General features: G+C 34.3%; 1 protein-coding gene across 1 annotated transcript in view; it reads right to left on the bottom strand.

The window, feature by feature from the left end:
• Nucleotides 1-4223: 4223 nt before the first annotated feature.
• The window catches only part of LOC150077339 (U1 small nuclear ribonucleoprotein 70 kDa-like), a 230287-nt gene continuing 221377 nt past the window's right edge, over nucleotides 4224-13133 (bottom strand). The window contains exon 10 of the mRNA XM_090385619.1: nucleotides 4224-8827. Within this exon, the coding sequence (XP_090241745.1) occupies nucleotides 8383-8827 (445 nt within the window). The 3' untranslated portion in view covers nucleotides 4224-8382. The remainder of the gene's footprint in view (nucleotides 8828-13133) is intronic.

Raw genomic sequence — 13133 nt, 5'->3', positions numbered from 1 at the left:
ATTGACAAGATTAATTTCTAAAGATAATCAACTTTGTTTGTAGTTCCAAACACAAACTATGGTTTCCTGAAGTTCAGAGGGTCTTTGGTTTTTTTTCCTGCCAACTGTAGATTCTGCAATGCTCTGTAGGATTCAGGTCCAAGCTGTTTCCAGGCCAGCTGAGTTGTAATGGACCATTATTCCATTTTTTTCACCTGTAACAAATGTAAACACATTAGTGTCGAACCTCTAATGCAGAAATGAAGATGATGACAAGCAGTTGTCCTGAAAGATGAAGTTACTTGGCAGGTTGAAATGGTCTCTAATGGTTGGCAGCAATTTGCTCTCCAAAATAGCCATGTATCCATTGGCATTTATGGAACCTATTATAATATGTGATACGAAATGCACCCCAATATATCATTTTGGTTGGTAGGGAATTTTCACGGTAGACGTCTGCAGGGAATCATTTGCTCCCATCAGAGCCATGCAGGATGAGTTTCTCATCCAAGAAAATAACTGACTTCCACTGCTCAGGGGTCCATTTGACATGCTCCTTACACCAAATCAATTGGGCTCTTTTCAATTTTTGTGTGAGGGGCTTCTTAGGATAACGGCTGCAAGTTCATTTTTGAAGTCTTCTGTTACTGCACTTGCTACAACTCCTGTATGTTCTCCCCATTCTCTTTTCAGCTCAGACGGAACTTTATGGTTTTTAAGGCATAAGCACTTCAAAACATGGTCGTTTCCTTACCACCAGAACCAGTATTCTTGAGTTTTGGAAAGAAATCTACTCGCTGTCGACTGATTACAAGACACTCTATAAGCAATATGACATGAAGAACATACTCATGTAAAGCAACAATAGCACTCTTTCTTTGCCGCATAAACTGCACATAACTCGCTATCCTGACACAAGGAATGACTGCAACTCTTGCAGAGCGTGCTTATATAGCTGATGCAATGTTACATCATCACCTACACGTCAATCTTATCTGATGCAATCTGTCAGAAATATTGCCATATACTTACATTATTCAGATGACCATTACAATTTTAAGGGGTGATGCACTTTCTTTGAACACCAGTGTATAAGTCAAATGTTGCTCTCTCAAGAACAGTGATCCCAGGTCTATAGTTGACAGTTTAAACGGCATCTGATGGCACAGCACTCGGTAACAGAATGTTTTGCCTCTGAAGCTCCCATTCATGCAGATTCGTCGCCAGTGGCATTCATATGGCCAATACAGGGTCCTCGGTGAAGTGATAAATTTTTGCCTGGTTTCATTTAACTTCCGCTATGCGTGCTTGCTGCAGAATTTTTTTTAATTGCCTGTTTGTTGGATATAAAATCCGAATTCCCTACAGGAAAAATGGAGCAACCACTGCATCTATCCACTAACCCGTTGAAAGGAAATGAATCTGATTTTTTTTTGACTGATGTGGAGGCGTGGTTGGACTGACTACACTAGCATGCTACTCACGAGGCAGTCCCACTCTTAATGTGGCTATACGCATAGACCAATCCTACCAACTTCCAACTGTTCCTCTACATGTACAGGATTGTTTTGCTTGTATTATGGGGTTAAAGTACTTCAGCAATTTTATAGTTAGTATATCTCATCTTAAAATCTGGATGAGCTGAACTTGAATTTCTAAACTGCTCTAGAAAATCGAGAGAACAAATAGAAAACGTGGAACTTGTGCAGCTTACAATGACAAAATTTTGGGGTATGCCATAGATTGACAAATTGAGGCAGCGAGAAACTATGAACAGGTATAAGTACCAAAAAGGTCAATTATACTTGAAAATATATTCACTTGACATCGGTATGGTATAGATGGCTAAATTCCTGACAGCAGCAAATTATGCTTGAACCACTGTGAAAGATATGATGGGTGCGGCCATTGATCATTATTCAGTCCCACATGTTCCTGTGTGAGGGATGGCATTGCATTTCTCAGTTTCCAGATGAAATAACGTGTAGAATCTGTTTGTAGGCCAAAACAGGACCCCCTCAGTGAACAGAACTGCACCCCGTTTGTCAGGGCTCCAAGTAACATGTTAATGCCACTAGTTTCAACAAGCTCTGCAGCAGTTTGGGGTTAATTTGAAACAAACCACTGGCTTCCTTGCACAACCCACTTGAATTGATCCTTACCAGCTCTTGTAACGGTGTCTCATTCACAAATTCAATGGTACTGGGACATTGTGTGACACACTAAGCTAATATGCCACCTCTGCCTGGCTTCAAGTCACCCAAAGAACTGCCATCTCAAAGCATCGTCTGAATGATGACTTTCTGCTCTGAGTACTGGGGATCTGGCTATCCCACTGAAGCAGCAAAAAAAAAAAAAAAAAAGGGGGGGGGGAAATGAAGTGATACGGCTGCAACCTGCGTTTTTATATGAATTAATAATTTGCATGCCAGGATGCCTATTATATCAAATATTCATGAAAAAACATTTTGTCCTTTTAGTTTTGTCAAGCAGTGTACTTACATTAACAACACAAGTGTTGATATGTTTAATGATACTGTATAATTAAACCTGAGAGACTTCATATCATTTTAATCTTCCAATTGAAAAGCAGAATTTCAGTGTTGAGTCATTCAGAAAGTTGGTCAATGTGTTCATGTCAATAACAGAAACTTCCCAGTACAATTTCACCAATTACTCTTTATTGAATATTTTATATATATACACATATATATATATATATAAACATATATACACATATATATATATAAACTTCTATACAAATTATTACAAAATACCTAATGAGAAACAATATTGAAATGGAACACAGGGAAAAAAAAATCAATATGCTATGTATTTTACAAGCTAACTTAAATCTGTGCAAGATTTTTCTGTTTATAACTTATATTTTATTATCGATTTGATTTTTAATGGAACAAGGGCACAAAATTTTATCTTCTTAAAGTTTGAATGGATATATATATTTCTGGTATAACATATTTTCTTCTTAATATAGCACTTACCAACTGGTGGGCATGCAGAAAATTCAGATGAGGAATGGCTAATTGATTGGTTACTGAACTGTCATATAACCTTCTTAGTCACAAAATCATTTAAATGCATGACAAATTAAGATAACATTTTACACAAAAATACTAACCTTTAAGTGAAGTTGTAGTTTACTGAAAGACAGAAAATGTTTATCCAGAAATGATTTAGAGAAATATGTTTTAGTATTTCTGATGGCAGAGTTAAAAGTAGACATACTACATGAGGAGCAAATAAAAGTATATTAAATAAGGATACTAATTTGGCCAAGACAAGGCATATGGATGAGGTAATTTTACTTATGTGACTAAGTGTGGAACTGACTATATGCCATATCAGTAAGTCTTGTTACAGCCAGAGTGCAAAATATATTTGCATACCTCCCCCCACCCCATCAGGTCATATGAGCAGATGTAAAATCTTTAAAGCAAACACACAAAGTCCACTGAAAACTGGGAAATGCAGGAGATTAAGAAAATTAAATTTTATATCATAACTGAAGTTGGGGAAGACTTAAAAGAAAACTGCAAAAAAAAAAAAAAAAAAAAAAAAAGCAGAATAAAAATCACAGAATTTTAGAATTACTGTTAAAGAATCAAGTCTTAAGCCTAGTAAAAACCAAATGGCTAACCAATGTGTAGGGTGGCAGAAAAAAAATAAATAAATTAAAAAAAAAAAAAAAAAAATCAATTGCACCATAACATTTTTGTAATGTTATAGTGAAAACTTACGGGATGAGTGTACTTCGTAAATTGAAGTTATTAGTATACAGCAATATGTGGATTTGGCTTAAAATGCAGGAATATTACTTCTTAAAAAATAACAGGTGCTTAAGGTTTGAATGCGATTTGTCTGTTCTTAATAAATTCACAAAAAAAAAAAAAAAAAAAAAAATTCAAGAAAGAAACATGCAAATTGCACACAAAATCCACTAAAACTGATGACTTCAGTATCATTTGTTCATATGATAAATTTATAAGTAGACTACAGGTGTAGTTTGCTATTTAACTAGTAATGTGCTTAATAAATTTTAGTTTGTAGCTTATGGATACCAATGTTATTTTCAATGTTACTCTAAACCTATGAATATTCAATATTAATTTGGGACCACTAAGTCCAGACTGCCTACACATCAATGATATCAAAGTAGGAAGTCCATAAAGCTTTATGTTCTACTGACTTAATTAAAAAAAAAAAAAAAACATAACACTCTGGTTATTATATACTTATATAACTGCATTTAAACAAAACATATACTTTATGCACATTTAAACCAATGCAAGGGCTACCTCATTATGGTATATTACAGAAACAAGCCAGGGGGAAAAGCAACCAAGAAATAAACTGCACCTTAACCATATGGAATGGAAATCAAAGGTGATTAATATACAAATGTAATTGCTCTTTATTTAAATGATAAAAGAAAAGGGAGAACAAGTTCCTTTTTAACATGTGATCAAGGGTATTACGAGAGTGTGGTATAGTTTTTACTACTGAAAGACAGTTTCATTACCAAAGACGTAAAACAAACAAATCAATGATACACTTGAAAGGAAACAAATAGTAGCATGTGCTCCACTAATTAGAAAGTGCCTTATAAAAATTGGGGTTGCCAGGGTAATTTTTGTCTTTTTTTCCTTATTCTAAAATTTTCTGTTCTTTACATGTACTTAAAGCACTCAAGGGTTATTTCTGATTTCAACAAAAAATAACTGATTGATTCAAATTCCTTGGAAGTGGACATCCACTTTCCAGGCATTTAAAAAAGATAATATATGTTTCCATAATTTGCCTTCCAATAGCAACATCATTATATTATACGAAAATGGGCTCCCTCCTCACTGTTCAAAAGAGACTGTGTTAGCATACAAATATCTAAAAATGAAACACTGATTTTTAGGTTATTTGGTGTAATATTATAAGTTTTGACATTTTTTTTAAACAGCAGGCAGGTTGCTTTCCCATTCAAATTTAATGATGTACCATAATAAAATAGTTTTTACACCGATTTCAGTGCAGTGTTTTTTCTAACCCATTACAGAAAATATAGTTCACCGAAGCAGTTAATCTTAGCACAGGCTAAAATTTTAGCCTGTAGCCCCATTTCGAAGTATGAGTCTAGAAGGTCCATCCTGTATATTTTCTTTTCTTAAAATGCAAACTACTCAAAGCTACAGCTGTTGAATAGTTTAAATTTAAGCAAATAATAATAACAAAAAATATTCTAATTTATAGTTTTTCTATTCTAAAGTGTTACACCCTACTGCACTTGTGCAAAGGCTGCTGTTGTTATTTGGTTTTCAGGAGCATTAGCAACTAAGGCCATATTGCTCCGCATGTGTGCAAAGGCAATTTTTATTTAAAACCTGATACTTGCATTAATATGCATTTATTCAAAAATGTCATTATTATATAATAACTAAGACCCGAGCTTATTTGAATTTCATAGATATTACTTCTGTACAGCAAAGAAATAAAATAATTAACAATAAACTTTCATCTCAAAAATGAAAACTATACTTCCTTACTGGAAGCAACTCTAATAAACATCACCTTCAATTTAGAAGAGTAGTTGTGTACGCTGCAGTTTATACTTGTTTATTTTTCCATATGACAAATGTATATATTGAGTGCAGGGAGAAAAAAAATATATATACTGTACCATGATTTTATAAAGTTTAAGGAATAGCAGCAATATACTGAATAAGAAATGCAAATTATCTGTTTTGACAAGTTCTGCTGCTTTATCATTCGAGGTGAAGTAAATGAAATGCACATTCAATTTTCAACAGGTTGAAGGGAGATGCTCAAGAAAACACGGGGGAGGTATAAAACCAAAATACTTTCCAGAAGCAAACTATTTTTCAAGCAAGGATTTCAAATTAGTTTTTTTGTGATTCTTCAATACAACTGAAGAGACAAGATTTTTGTGTTAGCAACATTGGGTTAGGAAAAAAAATTGGATTTATTACACCACTCACATTCTCTTACAGCCATTTTTATAAGTATTTGAGAAGTGCTCGGCAACAAAAAATTACGCCTTTCACACGGAGCACCCAGACTCAAATATAATCAAAACTAATTAAAAACAAAGAAAATAAATAAATAAAAATAAAGCATAACTTATGTTGAAATTACAGAGTTTAATGATTAGTGTATGTTAAACCAGGAAATTTTCAGTTTTAAAAATTTGCTTCTTTGGCCATGTTTCACTTGTAATGGATTAATGAAAAAATAGCAAACAGGAATGAAAACACTAAGATATTATACTGTTTGAATATCCACTGGAACTTTACTATGAGGTAGATAACTAATTTAAATCTTAATATACAGCAATAACTCCCCTCCCACACCATTCCCGATATGAAAAACAGATCTTGTTTACAACACAATTTCAAAACATGTAATGGGTTTAGAGGTTTAAATGACACGATTCTAAAAATACACACCACTTTAAATAACCATTGTTTTTCAGAGTAATACAATTCATCAAATATAACTGTAAATAGTTTTCCCCAATGGTAATTCGAAACAGGGTACACTGCAAAACACAGTATTCTCAATAATCTTTACACGCTTTTTTTTATTAAGGTAATTAAAAATAAGGATACGTAAATCTATATACTTTTAACTTGTGCATGTTAAATGTGCAATGATGTTTTTCTTGATAATGAGAAATTAACATATATGGTAAATAATATAGTCAGTCAAAGAACTACTACTAAATGTTAATAATTTAAAATATGGACTGTAAAATGCACCCCAGATTCGCGCCTTTCATTATTTATGATTTTAAAATGTACGGTGGTTTGTTAATTTTATTGAAAACAATGTGTAGTAAAGACCTTGAGGTTCACGGTATTTTGTTTTTAACTCTTGCCTCTTTATTTCTTTAAGACATCTTAAAGAAATAAAGCATTTGAAGCTGACAGTTTAAGATTAGTTCGTTATCATTATTTCACGACAACCATCTGAAAGTATCTCAACAGTAAAACTGAGTTACATTAAATCTATGCAAGATAACAATAGAATTCATTCTCAGAAAAACAAATAATGAGCACCATTTTCAAGAATAAAAATTTTTAAGCCTGCACTGGATCTATTAGTGTTGTGTGCAAATTACCTGTTCTGACTAGTTTTGCTACCTTATCATTCAAGGCAAAGCAAACTAAATGCACTTTCAATTTAAACAGGTTGAAGGGGAGTGCTCAAGAAAATTGGGGGGGGGGGGGTTATAAAACCAAAATACTTTTCAGAAGCAAACTATTTCTCAAGCAAGGATCTCAAATTACAGCCCGTTGTGATTCTTCAATACAACTGAAGAGGCATAAGTTTTGTGTTAGTAACATTAGATTAAAATTATTCTTCTAATTCTTCTGTGGCATTTAAATTACAACATATTTTACAGAATTTTCTTAAATGTGCAAATGATAGTAATACTACACTTTTCAATTATAGTATTCAGAAATATTATTTGATAAAAGTCATCTAATATATATACACAGAACTATAGGCATGCCACTCTTCCTGGAAAAAGAACACTTACCACTAGTAGCTTGCAATGTAATGAGGACACTCAGCTAGACAATGAATTATCTAGTTTTGACAGGACCCAAATTAGAAAATTAAAAGCAAAATGGAATCATGTGAAAGAGTAATAGTGTATACACACCCATTCACACACACACACACACGTGCTCTTCACGATAAGTGAATTTTTCATTCTTTTATTGTTCATAAAATCATACTTCTATAACCCACAATCATCAACTGTGCATGAAATATGCCCAAATTCTAATCTTGCAAAGATGATTACTTTAATGGCAGTTGCCTACCAAAATTCCTTACTTAAGCATTTCTTTATAATTGCATCATAAATTACCAAAGATGTCACAGCAAAATCAAAGTGTTAAATCCTAATAATTATGTGGCGGACAATTTGTTCAAACTTGAAGAAGGAAAATTATATTAAAAGTGACAAACCATTCTGAATAAGTGTGCTTGTGTATTAACTACAAAATATTTAATATTTTGTAGTAATACCAAAATATATTTAATAAAGTAAAATAAAAAGAAGAGTATGATAATTTTAGATGATTTAAACCTTTATGTGCTGCAACATCTTTCAATATTTTGCCTACCTTTCACCATCCCATTCAAGTCTTAAATTAAAATTATTTTAAATGATTTTTGTAGAAATATCTTATGGAATATTTAATCTCTTAAAATCTTTACGTGATTTAATATATACTGTTTTCACTTACAATGGCCCTATTGTTTTGATCTCATAAGTATTGAGTAGTTTATGGTAAAGAGTGACATATTGTAAGCTTTCCGGTTAAACTGTTCACACCTAAAATAACATTTTATTGCAATTCATGCATAACCCTCCTGACTGTAAGTTCCAAAGCTCCCACCTCCACTGAAATTATTAAAGGCTCCAGGCTCTGAGCCATAATTATAGTCACCACCTTCAAATCCCATATTACTATTGGAAAAACCATCCTGACTAATTTCTTGGTTCACTTGGTTTTCCTGTTTTACTCTTTCATCTTTATCCCTCTCTCTTTCTCTCCTATTACCTTCCCGATCTCTCTCACGACGCTTATTACGATCCCTACTGCGGCTGCGTCTACGTTTACGATCACGATCCCTGCTCCGACTTCTTCTTCGCTCACGCTCTTTTCTGTCACCTTCTACAGGCATTACATCATTACCACCATCAACTATTTCTGCCTTTTCTTCTCGATCCCGAATCCTTTCTCTGTCTCGAGATCCCTCTCTGCTACGCTTGTGTCTCTCTCTATGCCGCTCTCTGCTCCTAAAAAAAAAAAAAAACAAAAAAAAAAAAAAACCACAATTAATAAAATATTAAACAATCTGCAGTATTGCATAAAAGTTGATTTTTTTTAAGTTTCAAATTTAGGGTGAAATATAAGGTGGCACAATTATTACATGTGTATAATGTATAATCCAAACCATACATTTTCAAATGTAGTACTCATGACCATTGCAGTGTTACTGTTATCCCATAAATCTAACACAGAATTCATTGCCTGTTATACAAAGATAGTCTCCACTTAAACTGAGTGGTGGGCCATCTTCACCATATTCTGTTCCTCCCACCAATGTGAAACAGGGAATTACTAATGCTTTATGGTGAAAATTTGGAAGCACATCTCTGGAGGTCCTTCCAAAAACTTCACTAACAATGAACAGAATGATTTGCATGGCAGTCAGTTCTTTTTAGGGAGAAAGGATGGATGCAGGGGGAATAGGACTGGCTTATCAAAATTAAATTTGGTGCAAAGGTCCCTAAAGAATATTCTAAGTAAGTCCTGAAAAATTGAAACAATCAGAGCTGCTGTTCCATATATATGACTAGCATCATTTCATATGGATGAACTGGTTGTTGGGGGCTATGGAATTTGGACCTAAAACTTCTGCAAAAACCAAAAAAGCATAGAATTGGAAATTTGATGTAGAATTGGCTTTTCCTTCTGAATACTTAAATAATATCCATAAAGTACTTTCATTTTCACTGAGCGGCCAATTTATTAGGTACACACAGTGCTTTTTTTGTAAAAAAAAAATAGGTGCCGGTACTCATTCTTTGCTATCAGGAAAAATTGAAAATTAAAAGGATATGAAAAGTACTCTAAAATTTTTTTTCCCTGATAGTTACTTTCATAGTAATGTTTTTGGAATAAGAACAACAAATTTAGTATATTAATACAGTTTATTAAGTATAAATTTATTATTCAAGTATATATAGAAAAATAAGTAAATAAATCTGTCAACTACTGAGTGCCAGGCACTCAGGATGACACGAATTGTCGTTAGTGTAGTATCTCAAATAGAGAGCTTTATGGTAACTGAAAAATGTTTCTAGTACCCCGGCATGACCTAAAACTTAGGAAATAACGAAAACGTTGTCTATTTGAGTCTTTCCAGTTGTTGTGAATACCAAGGGTATGAGAAGCGACTCCGACTTCTTCCTGCAGAAGCGATTAAAGTCTTGGGGGAGAAGCGACTGGCAGGTGAGGACCCTGCAAGACTCTGCACAGGTGCCTCAACACTGGTTCTCTGAGTATCTCCTTGTCGGGACAACCCCAGTTTTGAAAATTGTTAAAAAATACGTCATCACAAAATTTATAAATGACCTTTATAGAATTATTAACTAACTATTTATCAACTTTTTTGTCACTAAAAGGAGAGTTACTTAGTAAAAAGAAGCATGCTATTGAAGTTCAATAAATTGAAGTGCAACAAAAAAAAAGATTTTGAACTAATTTTAACACAAAAATAAATGATAGATGATTTCAATTGCAATAGTTTTTCCTTGATAAGCATCGAATAATGCATAGTTAATGTGATTTTTAAATTTTTAGCTCCGTTAGCGACAGAAATAGAGGGGGGGGACACGAAAATTACTTACATTTTCCTGTCTGACGCCGCCATTTTTAATTTTAAATATATTTTAAAATTATATTTTAAATATACTCTTTCCAACGGTGTAGCTATAGGTTGTCGACAACATTTTTATCCCCCCACATCTACATCCCTCCATTTCTCAGACAAATTTTTGTCAACAATGTTCAATATGGCATTATGTTGGCCCACTTGATGTGCAAACCCATGCAAAATTTCTAGTCAATAGGTTGAGTGGTTCCAGAGATACAATGGTGTAGCTATAGGTTGTAACAGACGGATGGACAGGCAGACAACCGAGTGACATTTTAAGGGTCCTTCGTTATAAACTATGGCCCCTAAAAATAATAAGTAAAAATAATTTTATAATAAAGTTTTTGTAGAATATTCCAAATTTTTATTAAGTTCTCATCCGACACCCTATGCCAACTTCTTTTCTTCCTCTTTGTATGTCTCTTGCTGAATGACCTTTCCGAAGCAGCCACGAATCGACATATTTTGCGGGATCAAAGCGGGTCAGCAGTGGGCCTACAATTTTAAGAGACAGTAATGAAGAAAGTATTTTTGTCATCAACAAAGCTCTGGTTGGGCTGACAATCAGATTCATTTGTGAAAATCCTCGTTCACATTCACTCAATGAAATTGGTATCATACTCAGAGCATCCATCAAATTCTTCAATTCTTCCAAAACCATCTTTTCAATTAGGTACCCCTGAAATCCACGAATTGCATTTAACTGTAACCTAATTGACAATTTTCTAACTTCATTTTCACCAAATGCCAACAATTCATGCCTAGAAGGTTTAATACCTTCGTTGTCTTTGTTTTCCTTCTCTCGTCATCAGTACTGTCACTAGTTCTTAAATTTGAATTTTTATTTTTTTTTGAAAATGTCAGTGTCATTCGGATATTCAGGTACTGTGACCATGTAAACAGATGCGGAAAATTTACGGAAAAATGTGGACAACGCACTTCCGCGAAACAACAGATGATTATTTGTAGGGGTAAAAGAAATTACTCCGTCCTAATTCTCGAATGGGGCGCTTACAGTTGCTTCACGAAGGTGTGCAACCTACGGTCCGCGAGGAAAGTGAACTAAAAAAGCATTTTAAATTTTGTTAATTATGAAAAAAATTCTCATTAAATGTTTTGTTCAGTAAATGTAATTGTGTATTGTACTTAATAAAATTTTCGAATATTTTCAATTTTACTTTTACACGCAACAAGATAAGGAAAATGTAACACACTAAATAGGCCGCCGTAGCCTAGTGGTCAGGCGCGTGGGTGCATAAGTACACGTGCCTTGAGTGACCGGGGTTCAAGCCCGTGACTGCTGAATACGGTGCTGTTTCTTGTATTCTGTCTATCTTGTAAACTCCTCTGACCATTTGGTCGTCCCGGAGTATAAACAGAAAATTTATTTATTTATTTAAAGAAATCTAACTTTGAACTTTTTTGAATATGGCACCTGTACGGGAAAAGGTTGGACACCATGGCAGTTGAAGGTGGGCCAGAGCCCACTGGGAATACACCTTGATCTGCTCACTGTTGACCAGCGCAACTTCTCCGTACGCGGGATAGGTGGTTGGATGTTTTACCACAGAGTAGTAACATATCTTACTTCTCTGTGGGTTTTACCAGGTACCACTAAATTATAGAATGGTAATCCCTTTAGCTCTCTTAATTCGCTCAGCAGCACTAATTGCCTGAAGGCCAGAAATGCGAACAGTGCCTACCGAGTTAATTCTCTCCTAATCCGTTCGCTATATGAAAATTTTCTCGCTCAACGGAAACTATTTTAAATGTAACTTCCAAGGGCAATTCAAAATAATTAAACAGAGGTCCGACTGAGCAATTTAGAATTATAAAAATGGTAATACAGTTTTATATAGAAAATATCTTAACAATAGACAGTGAAAAATGTAAATTTAGTTAAATAATTTTAAGCTTATTTGAATAGTAGATAAACATGTAAAAAAAATTTACAGAATATTACAAATTTCAAAGTGCACTGCATCCAAATGTCACACGTTACTGTTAATAAAGGTGCCGGTACCGTACCGTTGCGTACCATCACAAAAAAAGCACTGGGTACACATACCTAATAGTGAGCAGTTCCCTGAGCCTACAGAACACCATGGATTCACTGTAGCAGATTCATTTGCTTGCCACAGTTTTTTGGATGAATTCCACTCTGAAGGGCATTTACCACCTCATCCCACAGGTGAATTGTACAGAACTGGTTCCAGGGATTCATTCTCATCCCTGGAATCAGCTCTGTACAATTCTGTCCTTGTGACATGCTGCATTATGTTTATAGAGCACATTCACAGATGGATACACTGTAACCATGAAAGGATACATCTGGTTAGAAGCAATTTCCAGATAACCTGTGGCATATAAATGTTTCTCTGCTGGTATCAAGGGACCCCAGTACATCAGAAAAACACCACTCTCCACACAATTACTACTGGTCTACATTTCCGACACATGGCTGGATGTATTCACGGATTCGGGCCATTTTCACCATATTCTGTTCCTCCCACCAGTGTGAAACAGGGAACCAGGATTCATCAGACCAGGCAGCAATTTTCCAATTCTCCTGCATAACCCAGTCCAGTTGTTGGCTGCAATATCCCACTCTCGACAAGCTACAATGAGTTGTACATTCTGAAAAGTCTTTTCGGTTACTGCTG

The sequence above is a fragment of the Mastigoproctus giganteus genome, chromosome 12 (assembly GCF_048544385.1).
Source record: "Mastigoproctus giganteus isolate SK-2022 chromosome 12, ASM4854438v1, whole genome shotgun sequence".
Classification (NCBI taxonomy): Eukaryota; Metazoa; Arthropoda; class Arachnida; order Uropygi; family Thelyphonidae; genus Mastigoproctus; species Mastigoproctus giganteus.
Note: the sequence above shows the minus strand (reverse complement) of the source record. Positions and strands in the feature narration are given on the sequence as shown.